The sequence below is a fragment of the Juglans regia genome, chromosome 3 (genome assembly GCF_001411555.2).
Source record: "Juglans regia cultivar Chandler chromosome 3, Walnut 2.0, whole genome shotgun sequence".
Taxonomy (NCBI): Eukaryota; Viridiplantae; Streptophyta; class Magnoliopsida; order Fagales; family Juglandaceae; genus Juglans; species Juglans regia.
Window position 1 is genome coordinate 7,226,105 of NC_049903.1, and position 23,628 is coordinate 7,249,732.

At 39.4% G+C, this 23,628-nt stretch overlaps 1 protein-coding gene across 1 annotated transcript; it reads right to left on the bottom strand.

Annotated features, from left to right (window-relative positions):
* Positions 1-209: 209 nt before the first annotated feature.
* LOC108996175 (potassium transporter 10-like) lies at positions 210-23,315 on the bottom strand. Its single transcript, XM_018971943.2, has 9 exons — positions 23,209-23,315; positions 15,788-16,035; positions 15,168-15,393; positions 14,076-14,321; positions 13,310-13,360; positions 12,939-13,199; positions 12,636-12,803; positions 5,471-5,725; positions 210-1,365 (listed from the first exon to the last, which is right to left on the bottom strand). The coding sequence occupies exons 2-9, from the start codon at positions 15,917-15,919 to the stop codon at positions 353-355; spliced, it is 2,352 nt and encodes a 783-aa protein (XP_018827488.1). The 5' UTR covers positions 15,920-16,035; positions 23,209-23,315; the 3' UTR covers positions 210-352.
* Positions 23,316-23,628: the final 313 nt, after the last annotated feature.

A 23,628-nucleotide genomic window follows, 5' to 3' on the forward strand; every position in this document is an offset into this window, starting at 1 on the left:
GTATGAACACTGATATTCACATTCTATCACAAGATGATATGATTAGTACTTTCAAAAGCAATTTTAATGATATGACATCTTGTGATAGGATGTGAGTATCATGCTGTTCATATTCTTGGAGCGCCTAATAATTTTCAAGCTACCAACCACCCATATATTCTTGGTTAATTATATAAGAGTAAAAGCATGTCTAAAACTGAGAGACTACAAAACTTAGAAACACAGCCACTTTAACTGGGTTTGGTCTCTATCACCCCACTTTCCACTCAGGTTCTTATTGTGCACGCCAAAGCAATATATATTGGAAGGTGAGCAGTTATGAAATGATATTGGTTAAAAACCAACCAACAACTCATACATACAATATCTGCCCGACGTTCAAGAGACTCTCTTGAGGAACATTGAAGATCGCACTGTTTTCCCTGCAGATCTTCCTAAGAAATGCATATATGTAATCAATAGCTATCCTCTTGTAGAACTTTGAATCCCTCCTAGCTTTCACTACCGTATTGCCCAGAATGTGTACTACCCCAATATCTCTGCAGTTATTCAAGAATTCTAACTCATCCATCTCAATCTCGCTGATTCTATTGTTTGCGTGCGACAAAGAATTAACGAGCACAATGGAGTCTGATGATGAGACTGTGTTGCCCAAATTGGAGTGAGGTGTGTTGTCATTGTTGGTGTTATCTGATTGGACAGTTTCCTCACCAAGCAAACTAGACACGTCAGAGTCGGAACATCCTTCCATCAAGGACTCGAGTCGAATAAACAGGAAGAGGCTATCAAAGAGCTTTTTCTCAAAATCGGTATCTTTTTTGTGGTGGTCTTGATATCCATATCTAGCAACACAACGGAACATATGAAAACTCTTGGGTCCAATCCGCTTTACAAGGAACCTCTCTTCTTCTGGGACCTTGTGGACAGGAAGGTACTTCACACAGACAAACACAACCACAGAGTGAAGAGCAGGTAGGTTGGTGATGAAGTGAGAAAATATGTGGGGTACTCCACTGGCTAGTTCACTGTACACTAATCCTATCCCAGGGACCCGGACAAGTCCTAAACTGGGGCCAAGCCCGAGAATCCAGGCCATTGAAACCTTACTGTGCAACTCAGTCTCATAGCGTTTAGCCGTACCATAATGCCAAACATACATGATGATATAAAAGGCTGCTGCAATCACAAGAGGAACCCAACCACCTTGATTGACCTTCAATAGTACAGCAGAAAAGTAAGTGCACTCCACAACCAGTGATAAGCCAGTGAAGATCAGCACAATTATCCAATGGCAGCGCCACACCAATATCATGATTAGAGTCATAAGCAATGTGGTCACGAGCATGACTATCACAACTGCTGTCCCTGTTGTGAAACAAAATATGTTACTGAATGCAACCTTCATTATGTAGCAAAGATTGAAAGGGAAACATCCATCAGCCAGACAAGAAGTTAAATATACGACTAGACAAAGATGACCTAGATTTGCCACATAGAATAACCCTAAAATCACATGCTTCACATTAATCACTGATTCTACTCATGCAACACACTGGTTCATTTTATTTGCAAACTGAGAAAAACAACTAAGATTCAAAAGAGGAAAAGCAGCACTTCTACAATTGTGATTTGGACCAATCTGCCCCCAGACAATTTGGTCCACATCCACAAAATATGCAAGAGAACAATTGTATGAAAATCCTCTCAACTAAATAGAATAGTAACAAAAATGGAACAACTAACACCTGAAATAAACATTTGAAAGAAAATGATATTCTTTTAAGCAGAAAAGATGAATTGACCCGACCCTTTCAAATTTCTTCAATAGATAGCACGTTTCAATATACAGGAATTTAATGGACAAAAAAGGGCATGGTAGAAGTAATTATCTAGCATATGAAAAGAGAGTTGATATGAGAACAATTAGCATATGATCTGTAATGACCTGGCCCATTGAGCCCAGGCCCAAGCCCTCAGAAAACCCTGTTTTTTTCTTTCTTTCTTCTCCTTCTTCCCACAGCTGACACCTAACCCCCCCGGGACCTCTCTCTCTCTGCACTTACAAGTCATGCTGTCCAGCCCCTCCATCACGCCGCCACCATACTCCACTGCACCGCTAAGCCATCCTCTCCCTTCTCGGCTTCTCACTTTCACTCTCTGTCTCTATCTTGGCCTCTCTCTCATATCCCCGTTTGTTCGCAGCCATCGTGCACCGCCACTACCAAGGCCTTGCTCCACAGGCTGCGTCGCCACAATCCTTCGCCGTCGCCAGTAAGTTTTCCATTCATCCATCTCTCTCTTTGTTTACACTCTCACCCATCTCTCTCTCTCTCTCTCTCTCTCTCTCTCTAATCCTTTATGTTTTGTCTCTTTCTTTCGCCTAGTGCCGCACCTTTGCTTTGAGTTGACAATTTCGCCATGACCAATACTAGCCCGTTGCACCACCTTGATGCTTAGCCGCTACCTCATCACATGCACCCAAGGTGAATTTCTACATCTCAATTTTTAATTGGTGGTATTTAGATTTATGGAGAGTGGACTAGCTTATTTGCATGGCTAAGGGTAACCTCTCAAAATATGTTATTGATGGTCTTGGGTTGGAATGATTGGTAAGGAATTTTGTCGATTTTGATTGTGTTAGAGTGGGCGTTTGGGTGGTTGGATTGGTTTTGGTTTGAGTAGATGTTGGTGTTGAGTGTATTTGGACGAAGAGGGAGAACAAATTATGTTGGGATAATTATTGTGAGTTGCTGAAATTGAAAGGAGAATTTGGGTGTGGATGCCTTGGATAGGTAAAATTCTGGAAGTTATTTTGGTTGGTTCGAAGTTGAGTAGTAACCGGTTTAGAAAAACTAAAACCATGGGGGGGTAATTGTCGTGGAGTCGATTAGTATTTTTCGCCTTATTTTAGAGGTGCTATTTAAATTCTATTAACTTATAGATGGCGTTAATTATGTTTAGGTGACGATTGATATACGCTTGGAACCGTTGTGAGGAAATTCAGAGATGTTAAAAAGTTCAAGCAAACGGTTCTCCTATGCTAGATTCCGCCTAAAATTGTCTAAGGTTTATTTTGTGAAAAACCTCCATATTTTGTTATGAAAACGGTCTAGGTTATTTTCTACACTAGTTTTTGTGTCTGAACTTTGAAATCTGACATTTTATCATGATTGGTGCAGACATGAGCAATTTTTGTACTATGTTTCTCTACTGCATAAAATGTGAATATGGAATTTGAAATTTTGATCCGATTCTATGATATTATATGTTTAGTATACTATTCTGTTTTTGCATTGCATCTGAAAATCGTGAGGCATAAGATTCTATTCTGCTCTGATTTCTTTCTTTGCCACGGGATATAATAGTGGCATCTATTCTAAGTGCAATCACTTTGGTGACAAGGTGATTGATGTTCTATTTGGCCATCTGCATAATACACAACCCTACCATGGGGGTAAACATGGCTTCTGTTTTGAGTGCACTCACTTCAATGACAAAATAGTGATTTATGTTCTGCTTAGCTAATTGCAGATGGGCACAACCCTGCCACGGGGGTAAATATGGCCCATGTTTTTGTTTTTGATGTTGTTTTAGTTCTGCTTATGCCTAAGGTCTTTTGTATATATATTATTATTAAAAAAATGTTTTTGAAAATATCATTGATATTATTTAGAATTATTTGTTTCTGCATTCTATAACTGGCTCATATTTACACACTAATACAGGTTCGCTACTTACTGAGTCGGTGGACTCACACCTTTATCTCCATTTTTTTTCCAGATAACTTTGATGGTTGTGACAATTGGAATAAATGGCACGTGACAGGATTATAAGAGAAGGGTGGGATAGGTGCCAGGAGGCATAAGTGGATTGGTGAGGATTTAGAGAGTATGTAGTAGTGTTTAGTTTATTTTACTTGAAAGAATTTTTGAGGTATTCGATTTTGGAGGAGTATTGTATCTATGTTTTTTTTTATTTTTTTATTTTTTTTATTTTTATGGATTTCAGGTTAAAGGGTTCACCTCTGGGTACCGGGGGGGTATGAAACAATCCTGTTGGAAAGTTTCCAAAATCTGCTTAGTCAACTTTGCTGTATTCTACGAGATATTGGCTGTAAATGTGTGAATATTGTAGGAGATTTAGTTTCCTTAGAAGTTAGCATTTAATTTATTCTTTCCTTTTTTTTTTCTTCAGCTGTAATCTATATATACTGCCTTGTACCTATATTACGATTTTAATGAGAATAATTCCTACAAATTACTCTCTCATTCTAGATGCAATAGACATATAGTCCTATTGTGGCACATCCCTTCAGTATTCATATTGCTCCGTATCCAGAATTTTTGTAACAAGGTTTTGTCAAACTATCAACCTATCAACCTTAAGACTAACGGGAAATTATACTTTGCACCCCCGAGCTACCACTTCCTTTGCAATGTGCATCTAAACCATCACCTTCGTTAACAATACATCATCAAAATACCAAAAATTTGCAATGTGCACTTTCGTTAAGATCTAATCATTAAAATAAACAAAAAATTGGTAAAGTGATAATTGGATCTTAATTGGATGTGTATTTCAACTTTGCACCCCCCAGCTATCAGTTCCTTTGCAATGTGCATCCAAACTATCGACTTCCTGAACAGGACATCATCAAACTACCAAAAACTTGCAATGTGCACCCTCATTAAGATACAACCATTAAAATAGATGAAAAATAAGCGAAGTGGTAATGATTGTATTTTAATGGATGGTGCTGTATATTGAGACATTTTGGTCATTCAAGGATTCCATGTGACAAAGTTGATAGTTTGGGGTGCATCACACATTGAAAAAGGGGTGGTAACGTGGGGTTCCAAAGTGTACTTTTCCCCACAACCAATATAAAACTTTATTCTTGTTTTTGTACTAAACCCTCTATAAGGAAGATTCACAATGATTTTAGTCTGTTTCACAATGCTGATCCAAACTCTTTTGAACTGGCAACAAAATACTTTATCTGCCTCGCAAGCAAATCTTCAACTAAATCAGATTAGTTTGGACAATGTGACTAATCAAGAACCTAAATAAGATGGAAATATTCACTGACATGATAAGCCAGATTCAAGGTAAACCAAGAAATATCAGTAAATGGAAACTTCAATATTTTGCCAAAGATTCACACTAGGAGAAGCAACTAATGTTAACTTTATTCACGTCCAAAAAGGATCCGAAAAGTTTGATATAGAAAAGAATAACGCATATAACTACCATCTTTACTTGAAATCAAAGTCAGAGATGCTATCAATCGCTTAATACTTCCCTGTAATGTGCTCTTCCTTTCCACTACTCTCAGAATACTCAGTGCATTGCATACAAATGCCTATAATGTAAATAGTGTGTGTGTGTGTATGCGTGTTTCCATAACATATATTAGCATAACCGAATGGAACAAATAAACCTCATAATAATACGCAGAGGGTAAACTTACCAGAAGCATTTCCAATTTGGGTTTGGTTTTTGAATCCAACTGTTACTGCAATGCAAAGAATCATGAGAATCCAGTTAATGTCTGGAATATATATCTGGTTATGGAACGTTTTTGAGGTATGTATAATTTTCACTCTTGGGAAACAACCAAGTGCAAGGGCCTGCTTGACTAATGAAAAAGTTGCAGATATAGTAGCCTGACTTGCAACAACAGCAGCTCCAGTTGCAACAAGAAACACCGGCCAATATATGCTATCTGTAAAATGATGAATAATCAGCATCTGTCAGAAATCCATTGTCAAATAGAATGGGACATCCTCAATCAGTGTTTAAGCCATACTGACTTCAACTTTACATGATATCAGTTCCATATCTTCAATCATTGTCAACTATACATGAATGTTTTCAAGACTGAGATTTCCGCAACATTGCAATTGATACTAGAAAAACAACATAAGGTACCAAGTCGTAGAAACACTTTTCTCTAAGTATGTTATTGTAGAAAGTTTAGCAACAGACGCTGATCCTGATAAATTCAAACCAATTAACTTTACCTAGGATGCACATTACTGCTAGCATTCAAGTTCATTGGAGATGCCTATTCCAATTATTTGATGAGTTTTGCAGTACCAAGAATGCTCAGTGTAATCAAATTGCTACGAGAGAAGTGGTAAGAGCCTTAGGCTGACAAATTTAAGCACAAACATCCAAGTCATAATGGCAGACTATTCATGCAAAACACTAAAAGTTACATCTTTATATAGATCACATTACGAAACCCTGCTTTTGCACAAAATCATGGGGTAAGCGCACCTTTTTCCTCGGCCTGTATCCCTTTTGTTATCATAAAATTCTAGCCAGAAGCCCTGACAAAGAGTAATGTCAGTTCACAGTCCACGTTTTTCTACAGTCAAAAAACTTCTCTGAGATCTCCCTGAAGGAAAGTGTCTTGACGTCTAACTGGGATGTGAGTTGAGTCAGTGCTGAATCTAAGTGGGCACAAACAGTACCATTTTGAGCTACCAGGAAAGCTTTCTTACTGACAATATAAGCCTTTAGAAAGAGATGAAATCCTGATTATTCACCATAGACAAAATTGGGTTTTGAGCAGAGGGAGATTCTCGCACAAGAAAAAGCAATACTCGACATCTAAGAAGAGCAACGGATATGAGGAGGATCTAGGAATAAGAAGATTCAATTGGACAACAAATTCTTAGGGGGTCCAAGGAATCAAAGATCTGATTCCACGATTTCATCTATATTGAATCTTAATACGAGGATAGCTTATATATAACTCAATTCATCTCCATAGAATTTTGATTGATTTCTCATTTTGTGTATTTGACTCATGTTGCCACACAAACTTTTTTAGATAAGTAACAAGTTGCCACACAATCTTTTTTAGATAAGTAACAAGTTGCCACACAATCTAACTACAGTGATACTGTCTCCCCGCAAGTTTCAGAATCTGCATGGCTTCTCAATGTTCCATAATGTTCAGATAAAAACAGTTTTAAGTTCTGACATGTTTGGTATTGCTTTCCATCCATTTTTTTTTTTTTATAAGTAAAATAAGTATTTATTCATCCAAACAACTGTCAATTACAAAAACAGAATATGCCCTAATTATGTAGGAGCATTAGAAACTAAAAACTCATGAAAGTCCATGCCATTAAAGTCCACAGCAATAGCCCAAGTACAAAGAGTACTAAAAAATAACATTCCATAAATCTCTCTGTCTTCAAAAATCCTCCATTGCGCTCCTGCCATAAGCACCACATAATATAGATAGGAATCATCTTCCAAACTGCTTTGATCTGTCGCACGCCTCAAATTGATGTCCAGCAAGCCAAGGCATCCAACACGGTTTTCGGCATAACCCACGATAAATCCATTATGTTAAACACCTCATCCCAAATAGTCCTGGCTACCTCGCAATGTAAAAGCAAATGATTCACCGATTCACCCCCTCTTTTACACATGCAACACCAGTCTGCTATGATTATACTTCTTTTTCTCACATTATCCGTAGTAAGAATCTTCCCCAAATACACTGTCCACACAAAGAAATAAGCTTTGGAAGGAGCCTTATTACGCCAAAACTTTCTCCAGGGAAATTGTATCTCAGGAACTTGTGTGAGTACCTTATAAAAAGAGCGAACAGTGAACACCTCTTTCTTTGCTGGACTCCACCACACATCATCTGCACGCTGGATATTTGGGAGACAAGAATACAGAAGACTATAAAAATCTACAAAACTCCCCATCTCCCAATCTTGTGCCGCCCGATTGAAGTTGATATTCCAGTGGATGTTCCTTCCTACGACTTCCATTACCTCCGCCACCATGGCATCTTTAGCATTTGCAATCAAGAAAAGTGTAGGAAACAAGTCTTGTAGAGCACTATTAGTACACCAAACATCCTTCCAAAATCTGATCTTGGAACCTGTACCCAATTGCAGTCTTGTGTGTTGATGGAAAACCACTCATCCACTTCTAATGTGTTTCCATAGCCCCATTCCAGAGGCCACTCTAACTTCTCTAGTACACCAACCCCCCCCTAAACCACCATATTTGTTCTCAATCACAGTCTTCCATAAGGTTGCTGGTTCCTTGATATATCTCCACAACCATTTGCCAAGTAATGCCCGATTGAACACCCTCAAATTTCTGATACCCAAGCCGCCATTGGAGATATGACGGCACACCATCTCCCACTTGACTAAATGGAATTTACCCCCCCCCCCCACATAAAGTCTCTCTGTAGACTCTCAAGACGACCCGCCACACTTGCAGGTATAGGAAATAACGATAAGAAGTAAGTGGGTAGATTAGAAAGCGTACTTTTAATAAGCGTAATCCGGCCCCCTTTTGACAAATACATTCTCTTCCAACTTGTCAGTCTCCTCTCTACTTTTTCAATCACAGTATCCCAAATAGAACGCGCCCTCGAGGCTATACCCAGTGGTAATCCCAAATAGCTCATAAGGAGAGACACTATCTTACAACCCAGTGTGCCAGCCAACACCCTCAAATTCTGAACTTCTCCAATAGGCACCAACTCAGATTTATCATAATTCACTTTTAAACCAGACACTGCTTCAAAACAAAGCAGCAATGCCTTCACAGCCCTCAACTGATCTGGATTGGCTTCGCACATAATAAGTGTATCATCTGCAAATAGCAAATGTGAAATGGTAGTGATACCCCTACTAGGCGATCCAATCTAGAAACCACTAATAAAACCATTAGTCACTAAAGCCGAGATCATCCTGCTTAGTGTCTCCATAACAATAACAAAAAGTAATGAAGATAATAGATCCCCTTGTCTCAAACCACGAGAGCTCGGGAAGAAACCCTCTGGGTTGCCGTTGATTAAAACAGAGAATCTTGCCGTGGATATACACCATCTGATCAAAGACCTCCATCTTTCTCCAAATCCACACCTACCCAGTAGATATAGGAGAAAATTCCAATTAATATGATTATATGCCTTTTCCATATCTAACTTACACATAAGCCCTGAGTTGCCAGCCTTCAATCTACTGTCTAGACATTCATTAGCAATTAGAACCGCATCAAGTATCTGTCTACCCTTCACAAAAGCATTTTGAGGCTTAGTGACAATCTTCCCCAAGACCCCACTCAAACGATTAGCAAGCACTTTAGCAATGATCTTGTAAGTACCATTCACTAGGCTAATAGGCCGAAAATCAGAAATCTCAGAAGCCCCCTACCTTTTTAGGGATTAAAGCAAGGAAAGTGATATTGAGACTTTTCTCAAATTTGCCTACTAAGAAAAACTCCTGAAACACCTTCATAAGATTCTCATTTATCACCTCCCAACATTCTTGGTAAAAACCCATAGAGAAACCATCAGAGTCGGGGGCCTTATCTTTTGCCATTTTCCTTACTACATCATAAACCTTTTCCTCTTCGAATGCCCTCTCCATCTTAGCAACTTCCCCCGACTCAATAGTGTCAAAAACCAATCCATTCAGAGTAGGCCTCCACCCCACCTGTTCAGTGAGAAGCTCTCCAAAGAAATTAACCACGTGATCTTTTATTACCTCTTCTTCTCTACACTCGACCCCCTCAATTTTCAGCATCTCAATGGTGTTATTTCTTCTATGAGAGTTTGCAGTTTTATGAAAAAACTTTGTGCTCCGGTCCCCTTCCTTTAGCCAAAGAGCTCTTGATTTCTGGCGCCATGATATCTCTTCTTGTAGAATTATTCTCTCAAGATCTACAACCAGCAAAGTTTTATGTGCTTGCTCCTCCTCAGTTAGTGGTCTCCCTTCTTGTAGTCCTTCTAAATCCTGTATTTCCTCCCACTTAGTATTTTTGTTATCCTCTACATTGCCGAAAGACTGTTGATTCCACATCTTTAAGTCTCTTTTTAAAGCTTTCAGTTTATTTGCAAAAATGAAACTGGGGGTACCTTTGAAAAGATACGAACTCCACCATAGTTTGACCCTTTCCACAAAACCTTCAGACTTCAACCACATATTCTCAAACTTAAAATACCTTCTACCGCTGCGAATACCTCCACAATCTAGCAAAATTGGCCAATGAATCGAGGCTAGGCGTACCAAACGTGTTTGCCAGATATCAGGAAAATGGCTTTCCAGCTCAAGTGAAATTAAGAAAAAATCCAAACGGGACCATGTCTGATTATTCGACCATGTGGCTACACCTCCAGCAAGTGGAAGGTCGATCAAGTTCAAGTCAAAAATACACTCAGAAAACTCCAAACTTGCTTGCCTCAATCTTCTACTTCCAAAACATTCACTTTGGAAACGAACCACATTAAAATCCCCCCAATGCACCAAGGGAGCTCCCACCAACTATGCACCCCTACAAGCTCATCCCACAACCATCTTCTGTCTACATCTTGATTAGGCCCATACACGCCTGCAAATGCCCACAAAAAACCATCTGATACACATTTAAATGAGCATGCTATCAAATATCTCCCTATGTATTCCTCCACTTTCTCCACCACTCGCTTATCCCACATCACCACAATTCCTCCCGATGCCCCTGAAGAGGCCAAGTATACCCAATCTACATACATGTTACTCCATAAACTCCGCACTGTCTTCCTACTGATCATTTTCAGCTTCGTCTCCTGTAAGCACACAATGTCCGCTTTCCACTCACGAATTAAATGCCGAATCCGAAGACGTTTCTCTACCTCATTGAGATCACGGACATTCCAAGATACAATCTTGGGCTTCATTGGGAAACAATCAACCCCTTCCCTTTTGCCCTATTCCTACTAGAGCTACCCTCCGAGTTCATTGACCACATCAATCTTTTCAATTCCCGATTTTTCTTCGATTCCCCCTTCTTATTTTGGCGATGTCCAGCTTCCATAGCAGTTAACAAAGCTATGAACTGCTCCTCATATCCATCACAAACAATCCCCACCACATGTTGAATTTCTTTTGCTTTATATATAACCCAATTTGAGGCTTGATCTGAGAAATAGTAGTTCAATGGGATAAGATTCCCCATTTTGTTATTTATGTCTTGAAAACCACCCCCCACCGAAAGCTCCTCCAACCCGCAAGCCTCAGGGATGAAAAGTTCATCCTCCACTGAGTGCATCAAGTCATCCGAATCATCCTCCTCCTTAGCCACCTCAAATTCCTCAAAGTGTTTCACAGACAGGTCCACCGGAGCCAAGAACACCCCACCTCCCATCTTCGGCGATTTCTGCCCCTCCTTAGGCGGAGAAAACTGAGCCTCGAAACCCACCAAGGCCTGTTGCGCACAGAACGCCGGCGATACCTCATCGGCGGCCTGCTCTACCACCGTCGGCACCATCTGTTCTACCGTCGGCTGACCCAACACCGTCGGTTGGCTGTCCGGCACAAACCCAAGGTTGTGCAGCTTGGGTGGGAATAACTAGCTAGGGCTCACGCCAGATGTAATGGGCTGGGTTGACCCGAATTCATTTTTGCAACTGTGGGCCCTGGGCTAAGATGGCCCAGATCCATTAAGGTTCTGCGCATTAGGCCTAGAAGGCCCTACCCCATCAAACCGTGGCGGGCTGCGAGTTGGATTATAGTTATTGGGCCAAGACGGCCCACCCTTCTTTCTCCACACAGCCCGTCCCTTACCCTTTATTAATATCTGCTGGGCCTTATTCTGAGTATTGCCAGGCCCATGACCCATAACTTGAGATTTCCCTTTTAAAACCCCCGTGTCCTCCTTTGCCTTAAATGAACCAACAAACGCCACTATAGCAGCCACGTCCCTCTGCAGAGAACGCAGTTGTCCTTGCATCTCCAACAACCTCCTTCTGACTTCCCACGACTCCTGACACGCTACAGAGACTCTGCCATGGGAGTGGCTCAACACACCACTTGGATTCGACATTCCTTCCCGACGCCATGGCCCTTGCTCTCGACCTGCACCTCTTGCACCACCATCACGCAGGTTCGCACCACAATCACGCAGGTTTACATTCACAGACAAAGCCTCCTTATACGACCGAGCATGGTGTCTCAGTGCCCCTGTACCATGACTCCGATACCCTCCACCAGTCAAACCACCCACTTTCGAGCCATCCTTCCCTTTCTCTAACAACATCTCCCTCATCTTCCTCCATCCCCATCCACTTTCTCTCTCAGGAATACATATAACATTCCTCCTCCCACCCCTGATTATACTCTGATCTCCCTCTGTTATTTACACAACGTTGTGCAATAATACTGCAGAATCCATTTCGTGTTGCCGAATAAACCTCCTTTTTCCCCTTACTTAGACACTCCTCTAATACCTTCCCAAGCCACATTGAAGAGTAACCTAGCACCACCGAGTGCTCTGTTTTCCATCTTTTCTCTGTTACTCGCATACCACCATCCCCAAGTTTTGACAAAATAAAGCGTTTGGATTCAATCACCACTTCTCTATATTGACCCATCATCATCTTGAAACTTCCAAAACAATCAAACGTAACATTGACAACGAAGGCACTTACAGGAAGCAACGAGAAGAAAAAAGTTGCATTTGTACGGAGAGAAAAAAGAGAAAAAAGGCACTTATGAAACTATGCTCGGAATATGAATCTGTTTAATTATTTTGGCACCACATTAATTATTTTCTAGACATATCAGCACTCACAAATTACACGCTAAAAAGACCAGAAAACAAACCTGGAATAGAATGATAAAATGCACCCACTACATTATCTGGGTTCTTCAAAAGGTACGCTGCTTGTCCAGAATACGATAAAAGAAGGCAAGGAAATACAATTACTGTGAACGCAATCTGTATGGATGAAACTGGAAAATGGGATAGGTCGGCAAAAAGTGCCTCTGTTCCTGTAATAGTTCAAAACTAATTAATGCAGTAAAAATTCACCAGATTCTTATGTTATTTTCATGAAACTTAAATGGTTCTTTTTTTTTTTAAAAAAAAAAAAAAGGAAGATATCAACTGCCATAACAAAAATGTACCTGTTATACTGAGCATTATACCTCCCAGGGATGTCCAACTATCTCTCCCTCCCCTTTTAAAATAACGATATATATACACCGGAGAAAAGGCTTTCAATACACTGCTATCGTATCGCCAAATATTGAATATGCCAATACCTCCAATCAAGATAAACCAGACAAGCACGACTGGGGCAAATAACCAACCAACCTTATCCGTACCAAAGTGTTGCATGCTAAATAAACCTACTATTATGACAACTGCAACAAGCACAACTATATCTGCATCACAGAATTAGTGAATTATACACTGGCAAGTAAGAAAAAAAGTGAAAGAGGTAGGTTTAAGGAAGTATAAAAGAAAATGCTTTGATTCAGAAGGATGGAGATACCATTGCTTATCACGGTGTGACCCACATTTATCCCGCCAACAGCAGATAGAACTGCAAGAGATTGGATGGTTAAGCAACATTTAGCCATCATGAGATATCAAATTTATTTATTGAAGGAATCAATTTATCTAAGATTCTGCAGCATATGGGAGAATGAAATAGCTTTCCACATTTACTTTTGGAGAAAAAGAGGAAGGATCCATTCATATCCTCATATGGTTATACAATGCAATGCATTTCGCTAAAGAGCTGAGAAGTCTGAGTGTTTCCAACAACAATGGTATTGATGGTGACAAGCTTTCTGATCTTCTTCAATTAGGCTAAATGCTAGGTTAATAAAAACTTTGACAGTTTTTTGGCTTCCAAAGCCAAAAACGAAGTACTTCAAAGATGCTACTTTACTGGAGCCTAAGCATTCTACAGTTTTGTTTTTTGTCCTGCATTAAATTATTTACCTTTTCTAATTATATTTGCACAGTTACTAACAATCGGACAGATTGGCTCTCACAACCAGCCTGACTCAGTGGCAAATCAACACTAAAGAGACATTAACATCCATTTTCTCCCATCTGTGGATGCAGGTAAAATACAGCCAAACCGTGTTATATATTATTTACTGTTTGTGGGATCTCATTCAGTGGTCTGTTGCAGAGATCATACAATTTGTCTTAAAAAAGATCTTCTAATTTGTCTACAGACCACTCAGATAGATAAATAGATTGATTGATTTTAATAGACCAAGGGTTCAAGCATGAGGGATATATACCCGATATAGCTGGAGTCAGAATCCCATCCCCAATCACCATGCAAGAGCCAATAAGTACAAGAACAAGAAGCGCATTTTTCTTGAATGCATTTCCCTCCAACCACCTTTTGGTTCTTGCAGCAAATGATTGCTCAGGGAATACAGAGCGGCTATACGTTGTTAGATCTTCATCAGTCCCATCTTGATTGGGAATAATCTTTATGTTTGCATGTCGACAGAGTAGTGAATAAAGAGCAAAGGTTCCACCTGTGGATTATTAGTTAGAGGAACTCATTGGTGACACATCAGCATCAAGTAGGGAAATACGCCTATTAAGAGGAGATATTATGTGCATTATGCCATGCCATTACTGGAAGCATGCTGTTAAATTGTTCGATCTATATCAAGGGAAACTGAATCTTATTTATTTCCTAAATTATATATTTTTCTAAAATAAATAATACATTAAAGAGGGCGAGAAGGACCATTTCTTATCTATCTTAACTTAGAAACTTTTTTTGATTGGGTAAATGCAGTGAATGCACATATATGTTGATATCTACTAAAAAATTAATTTGGACTCAAGACAGCTTTTCAAGGTGGTTCTGAATGATCCACCGATTCGGAGAAAAAAGTCAAAAGTTAATTACAGTGAATTATACCTGCACAATAAGTATGAGGTAAAATAGGCAAGTTAGATAGCAGTGATATTAAAATATAGTGCTCTATTTTTCTTTCTTTCTCTTTTTGTACAGACAAATGATGTAATGCTCCATATTAAATGAAAATTTATTTTAAAGTCTACGTTTAATACTTCCAAGATATTCATTTTCTCACTTCTTTTCCAACTTCTGTTAAAATTCTTTGGGTTGGAGTCTAGAATTCATATTTGATTCCTTCACAGAAGGTGAGAGCTAATGTGTCCAGGTTTTAACCAGTCAATTTTGTGGCTGCATGTTTCATTTTCTCACTTTTGTAGTTCAATATCTTTGACAGGCCTTCGCTAAATTGGCTCCATGTAGATTTCTCCTAAAGAGAATTTACCAACATCAAAAGAAAATAAGAGATGTTAAGATCTATTACAATTAGTAACATATGAAATGATTAATTTACCTTGACCATTGTCATTTGCTCTACAAACGATAAAAACATACTTGAGGAGTGGAACAAGGCTAAGGGAATATATAATCAATGATAGGGCTCCGATCAAATCCTCAGGGTCTTCAATTCGATCAGAGAATGTGTTGTAGAAAACATACAAGGGAGACGTGCCCAAATCTCCGTAGACTACTCCAAGGCTTTGGAATGCAAGTTGTAGAACCAATAATGCCGAAAATTTCTGAAGGAGACAAAATCAATCAGCAAAGAGAGAAATGTTGGGTTGCCAAATAACTACAAAAAATTAAAATCATCTTGTTTTTCTTCAGGCCATGCTTGTATATGCTGGCTATGTCCATGTTAGATTATCTGACCAATTCAACCATATAACATACAAGATATTGATAAAAGAAATTTTCTTGAAAATTTCATGAATTCCTTTCCATAATTTCATTTCCTTTATCCTTAGACTAACTGCAAGCAACAAAATTAATTTATCATAAGCTATAAAAAAAGATTCAAAGCCTTTGCCATTTGAGTTTTGAGTCCAATTTGCGATTTCAGTTTGAAATAGTTGATCCCATAATAGTATTTCAGAGAGAGTGTGTGCGCCAAAATTGGTAAATGCATCATACCTTTTCCTTGTACATATTTCTAAGCCTCTTAGCTTCCTCCTCCATGGGCTGATCAAGCTTCTGATCCAAAATCCACATGCTACCTCTTCTATCAATGTTTTCACCAGTCTGTGCCATTGAAGCCATTTGCATCTCAGTTCAAATGATCGTTCCCTCTTCCACCACTTAACCTCTTCAAATTCACTTTGTCAATTCCTACACATCTTTTACAGTTTTTGTTTATAATGAAGACCGCGGGTACATCAACCCTGCACAAATCCAATTTGATATCCTTAATTTGACAACACATGGTAGAGAACTTTATTGTAATACTCCAGATTGTGTATAGGAAAGTGGTGAATGGGGTCCCACATTGCTTGGGAATGAGAAGTTCAAGACTTTTAAATTGATTCTAAGGGGCTCCAATTGTAACCTTGCCTAATCCCTTAGGGTATAGGCCCAAGTCCACGCTTGGGTCTTCCTTTGGGTTGTCATAAATGATATCACAGCTAATCCCAACCAGATATGGGACTCGAGCCATGCCACCTATGATAAACTTAGCCTAACAAGGATACTAAGAATTTAAAGCGGGGAGATTGTAATATCCCGGATTGTGTATAGGAAGGTAGTGAATGAGATCCCACGTTGTTTAAGAGGGAGAACAAGTAGTAGTATAGGCCTAGATGTGGCTTGGGCCTGGGTTTTACAAAATTCCCAAACTTAATCTCTGATTCATTAAAGAGTTAAGAACAAGTAGAATTCTAAAAAGCTATATCTAGTCAGGATATAAACAAGACTTGAACACTAGATCTCTTAGACAAACAAAACTTTGATATTATGTTGGAAATCATTAATCCCAAAGGCTTAAGCCATTAAGAAGTGGGCCTATGATTTACACCAATCAGGCTTTAGAGCATTAATGCATAGCTAGCTAAAATTTAGCTAAAGACCTCTCAGTTTGACCAAAATCAGATTGGCTATTTGTTAGTTTAAATGCATTTGAGCTATAGTACCTCTCCAACTAGCCTTTTTTTTACTCTCTCTCTCTCCTCCCCTCCCTCACCCCCCCCCCCTTTTTTTCTGAGTTTAGAACAAACAAGTATTTTTTTTTTTTATACACCATTAACCTTTTCTATATGTTTATTTGCTTGAAAATTTCCAAAAAAAAAAAAGGATAAGAATTCTAGCTTAACAACAATACCAAATTAATACAACCTTACTATAAACATTCTTGACAATACCAAATTATTTGCTCTTTTTTCTTTCACCTTTTCCTTCTTCCTAGCAACTAAACTCCTTGCCATTACAAATATACATAGGCAAAAAGGTACACCAATTTGTAGAACGTGTCTGGTGCAATTGCTAATTATCTTTGTTATTTTACTGCTTGACAGAAAGAGAAACTCTTAAAATGTTACATCCATCTTTTAGAGTTCTTGATGTACTAATTATGTTATGAAGTAGATTTTTTTAGATATATGATTTAATACTTATCGGAAGAAGGCTCAACAGAAGGGAAAATATACAAAAGGATGGAACGTTTGGCGTCGGGCTAAACCACAAGAACATTTTGGGGCTGGGCCGTCGCATGTTAAGGCCCATAGTTTCGAAACCCAGTCCAAGGCCCATTCAGGCGGGTCGGTATCCAGGACCCAATTAAACGGGTCAGGATCCGGGCCAACAGAACTCGCGAAACCGAGTTCTAGCCCGATACGATCCATCGAGCTTCACGGGCTAGGGTTTGTGCCGGAAAGCATACAGACGGCGCCGATAGAGGTTGAGGGGCTACAGACGGCGCCGACGGAGGTAGTGGGGGTCGCCGGTGTGGTCTCGCCGGAGTCTTGTGCTCAAAATCCCCTGTTAGGCGTAGAAACTCAGGTTCCTTCGGCGCTGGAGAATCAGACCTCGCGGACGAGGGAGGCTGGGGTGTCTCTGAGTCCAGTGGCAGGGTCGGGGAGATCAGTAGAGGACCTCGAGTTGGCTGAGGTTGAAGAAGACTCAGATGACTTCATGCATTCTGTGGAAGATGAACTTTTCATCCCTTGTGGTTTGGAGGATTTTTCTATGGGAAGTGAATTTCAGAACCAGAATAATAAGATGGGGAATCCTACCCCATTAAATTATTATTTTCCAGATCAAGCATCAGATTGGGTTATACATAAAGCTAAAGAAATTCAACATGTTGTGGGAATTGAGTGTGTTGGGTATGAGGAGCAGTTTATAGCCTTGTTAACTGCTATGGAAGCTGGCCATCATCAAGACAAGAGGGGGAGCACAAAGAAGAGTCGGGAATTAAAAAGATTAATGTGGTCGATGAACTCAGAAGCAAGTTCTAGTAGGAATAAGGCAAATGGGAAGGGGCTGAATGTTCTCCAATGAAGCCTAAGATTTTATCTTGGAATGTCCGGGGTCTAAACGAGGTAGAGAAACGTCTTCGGATTCGTCGTCTACTTCGTTAATGGAAAGCGGACATAGTATGTTTACAAGAGACAAAGCTGAAATTGATTAGTAGAAGGATTATTCGGAGTTTGTGGAGTAATATTTATGTGGATTGGGTATATTTGGCCTCTTCAGGGTCTTCGGGAGGAGTAGTGATAATGTGGGATAGACGGGTAGTAGAGAAAGTGGAGGAGTACATAGGGAGATATATGGTAGCTTGTTCTTTTAAAAGTGTATCAGATGATTTTTTGTGGGCATTTGCAGGAGTGTATGGGCCTAACTTAGATGCTGATAGAAGTATATTATGGGATGAACTTGCAGGGGTACACAGTTGGTGGGACCTCCCTTGGTGTATTGGGGGGGATTTCAATGTGGTGAGCTTCCAGAGTGAAAGTCTGGGAAGTAGAAGATTGAGACCAGCAAGCCTGGAGTTCTCAGAGTTTATCTTTGATTTAAACTTGGTAGATCTTCCATTAGCAGAGGGCCCAGCTACTTGGTCAAATAATCAGACGTGGTCCCGCTTGGATCGTTTTCTGATTTCCCCTGAGTTTGAAAGCCATTTTCCGGATATATGGCAAAAGCGTTTGAGTCGTATAACTTCGGATCATTGGCCTATTCTACTGGATTGTGGAGGTGTTCGTAACAGCAGAAGGTATTTTAAGTTTGAAAATATGTGGTTGAAGTCAGAAGGTTTTGTGGAAAGGGTTAAAAGATGGTGGACTTCGTATCAATTTGAAGGAACACCCAGTTTCATTTTTGCAAACAAACTGAAAGCCTTAAAAAGGGATCTAAAGGAGTGGAATAAACAAGCTTTTGGAAATGTGGAGGAGAACAAAAATTCCAAGTTGATGGAAATTCAGTATTTTGAAAGGCTACAAGAAGGGAGGTCACTAAATGAAGAGGAACAAGCACAAAAAGTTTTGTTGGTTGCTGATCTTGAGAGGTTAATTTTACAGGAAGAAATCTCATGGCGCCAAAAATCAAGAGCTCTTTGGTTGAAGGAAGGGGACCGGAGTACGAAGTTTTTCCATAGAATTGCAAACTCACATAGAAGAAATAATAACATTGAAGTGCTGAGAATTGAAGGGGTTGAGAATAGAGAAGAAGAGGTTATCCAAGACCATGTGGTTGTTTTCTTTAAAAAGCTTCTCATGGAAGAGGTGGGTTGGAGGCCTACGTTAGATGGTTTGGCTTTTGACACTATTGAACCAGGGGATGTTACCAGATTGGAGAGGGCTTTTGAAGAGGAAGAGGTATTTGAAGTGGTAAGAAAGATGGCAAAAGATAAGACTCCCGAACCGGATGGTTTCTCTATGGGTTTTTTCCAAGAGTGTTGGGAGGTGATCAAAGTGGACCTTTTGAAGGTATTTCAAGAGTTTTTCTTGTTAGGAAAGTTTGAGAAAAGTCTTAACACTACTTTTCTTGCACTAATCCCTAAAAAGGTAGGGACCATTGAGATCACAGATTTTCGGCCTATAAGCTTAGTGAATGGTGCTTACAAGATCATTGCAAAAGTGCTTGCAAATCGATTAAGTGGGATATTGGGGAAGATTGTCTCCAAACCACAGAATGCTTTTGTTAAGGGTAGACAGATCCTTGATGCGGCTCTTATCGCTAATGAATGCTTCGACAGTAGATTGAAGATAGGCAAAGCAAGGATTATGTGCTAATTAGATATGGAAAAGGCGTACGATCATGTTAATTGGGAGTTCCTCCTTTATTTGCTGGGTAGGTGTGGGTTTGGTGAGAGGTGGAGGTCATGGATCAGATGGTGTATTTCTACGGTACGATTCTCGGTGTTGATTAATGGTAGCCCAGCGGGTTTCTTCCCAAACTCTCGTGGCTTGAGACAAGGGGATCCGTTATCTCCTTTACTTTTTGTCATTGTTATGGAGGCACTGAGTAGGATGATCTCAGCCTTAGTGACTAATGGGTCCATCAGTGGTTTCCAAATTGGATCACCGAGTAGGGGTATTACAACTGTTTCTCACTTGTTGTTTGCAGACGATACGCTTATCATGTGTGAGGCTGATCACGCTCAGTTGAGGGCGGTGAAGGCTTTGCTGCTGTGTTTTGAAGCAGTATCTGGCTTGAAAGTGAATTATGATAAATCCGAATTGGTACCGATTGGAGAAGTTCAAGATATAAGGGTTTTGACGGGCATTATGGGGTGTAAAATTGCGTCTTTACCTATGACTTACTTGGGATTGCCGTTGGGTATAGCTCCGAAGTCTCGTATGATATGGGATACAGTAATTGAAAAAGTAGATAGGAGATTAGCAGGGTGGAAGAGAATGTATTTGTCGAAAGGGGGTCGGACTACTTTAATCAAAAGTACACTTTCCAACATCCCTACCTACTTTTTATCCTTATTCTCTGTACCGGCAAGTGTGGCGGGTAGACTTGAGAAGTTACAGAGAGACTTTCTGTGGGGGGGCTTGGGAGATGAGTTTAGATTCCACTTAGTTAAGTGGGAGATGGTATGTCGGCCTATCTCCAATGGCGGTTTGGGTGTCAGAAATTTGAGAGTTTTTAATCGGGCTTTACTAGGCAAATGGTTGTGGAGATATACCAAGGAACCAGAGGCCTTATGGAAGACTGTGATTGTAAGCAAATATGGTGATCTAGGGGAGGGGTGGTGTACCAGAGAAGTTAGAGGAACAGCGGGTAAGGGGTTATGGAAATACATTAGAAGAGGATGGGAGGTTTTCCAGCGATACACTAGATTGCACTTGGGGACAGGTGTCAAGATCAGATTTTGGAAGGATGCATGGTGTAGTACCAGTGTTTTACTCGATCTGTTTCCGTCTCTTTTCTTGATTGCAAGTAACAAAGATGCCACAGTGGCGGAGGTTATGGAAGTCTCAGTCTCAGGTAGAAACATTCACTGGAACATTAATTTCAACCGGGCAGCACAGGATTGGGAGATGGAAAGTTTTGCAGAATTTTATAGCCTCTTATATTCTGTTAGACCGAACATTCAGCAGGAATATGAGTTGTGGTGGCATCCTGCAGGGAAATGGGTATTCTCAGCTCGCTCTTTTTATAAGGTTCTCACACAATAACCAGAGATACAGTTTCCTTGGAGAAAGCTTTGGCGTCATAAGGCTCCTCCCAAAGCCTCTTTCTTTGTGTGGACAGCGTCTTTGGAGAAGATCCTCACTACGGATAATCTAAGAAAGAGGAGGATAATTATTGCAGATTGGTGTTGTATGTGTAAAAGTGGGGGTGAGTCGGTAAATCATTTACTTTTACACTGTGAGATAGCTAAGGCTATTTGGGATGCGGTGTTTAAAAGGATGGATATGGCGTGGGTGATGCCGGAAACAGTTTTGGATGTATTGGCTTGCTGGAATTCTATCCGTGGGGTGAGATAGATTAAAGCAGTATGGAAGATGATCCCTATCTGTATTATGTGGTGTCTATGGCAGGAACGAAATGAGAGGACTTTTGAAGACAAAGAGAGATCTGTGGAGGAGCTTATATTGTTATTTTTTAGAACTCTTTGTACTTGGGCCATAGCTGTAGACTTAAATGGCTTGAACCTTCACGAATTCCTAGTTTTCAACATGCCTACATAAACAGTGCATTTTCTTTGTATCGTGTTACTTTGGTGATTTAATAAAGTCTTATTTTTACTTATAAAAAAAAAATACTTATCGTTTCAACATCAAAATTTACTCATACAATTCTTTTGAAAAATCCAAATTTAGAAGAGATTGTATTACTAATCAAATATATATATAAAAAAAGAACATTTATATAGAGAAAATAACATTAAATCCAATGTGGCGTGCACTTCAAATGTCTAAAGCCAAAATAGAAAAAAAATATCCTCTATAGCGAAAATTTGGATAGAATTTAGTTAATTTAACGCAATGTTTCTTAACAGCTTCTATTATTAGGTGACAAGCCCGATTCTTTGTTGAAAACAGATAAAAAAAAAAGTATAGATTCTTGTATTCTGAAACTTCCCGTTAATTGCCAGCAGAGTACACGGAAAATATACAGAGAGATTCTTTTGACCACATGGGAAGTTAGGAACTGATGCAGAGAGGTTTTTTTTTTTTTTTTTTCAATCAGTAAACAAGAAGGAACGGATGCATATAGTTAATACCATTCACACAAAGCCATGGATTTTTCAACTCTTACGATTCATATCTTCATAATCTGAAAATTGAAAAGCATTTATTCCGATAGGCATTATTTATATCCTACCGGTTGAGACATATACGACAGACAAGTTATACTCTCAATCGAAATAGTGATGAAAAATCGACAGATTATAATGGTATAAAGATCGCCGCAGATTGTTGATAAAAGAAGTAATCAACTGACCACAGTGTACTTGGTTGGATCGCTGTAGATCAGAAATCAGAAATGACATGAAAAACAGAAAAAGAAAAACGAATCTGCTCAAGATGACAAGAACCGTGTTTAAATCCCGACAATGTTAATGCTATTATTAACCGACTGAAGTCAAAGACGAAGCCCACAAAACACCTTTGAAGAAGGACCAAAACTTTCAGTTCCTCAATCTACTAGTTTGGTGTTTGCTTCAAATCTGAGCCCCATTAAAATAGCTGAACAAAACCCACCAATAAAAGTTGAAACAAGTTTAAAATGATCCAAAACCAAAGCTTGGAACTTTTAACTCCAAGCAGACAAGCACAGACATTGAGATGCTAAAGATCAACACCAATTCAGAAAATCCAAAAACCCAGTTGCACATTAATAATAGACAGAAACCCCGGCCCATAGTTCTTTCAGAGCACAAATATATATATATACATATATATATATATATATACATATATATATATACAAGTACGTATGTATCACCGACTTGATCATCCGCATTCCCAAGTGGGTTTACGGGTCAAACTTTGCCAAAGGGCCAAAACAAAAATACCAGAAACTCCGATTGAAGATGGAAAAGCCGAAGACACACAAGTACATTAAACTCGGGAGCAAAAAGAAGTGAAAAGGAAAAGATTTCGTACCCGTTATTTTCTTTTGTTTCTGGAGCATCGTAATCGCACCCATTACTTGTTTTTTTCCAGTGAAACTCCCAGCTCGATCTTTGTTGTCGTACGCTCGCTCCTCATTATTATAAGATAGAAGAGAGGGCTCACGTGTCTTCCTGCTCTGGCGTACGGTACGGAAATCTTTATTTGATGTCAATTTGTTAGGTAAGTGACAACTCCTTCAATTAATTATATTTAATACGTTAAATATAGATACGATAATTTACCAAAATTCATGACGTCATAAAATCTAAAAATATAAAAAAATATATATATTCTCAAACCTATGTGTACCACATTTAGTAAATTACCTCGTGAAATAATTAGAGTTGAAAGATAAAATTTTTCAAATTAAATCTTATTATTAATATAATTTTTTATATCGAATCAAATTTT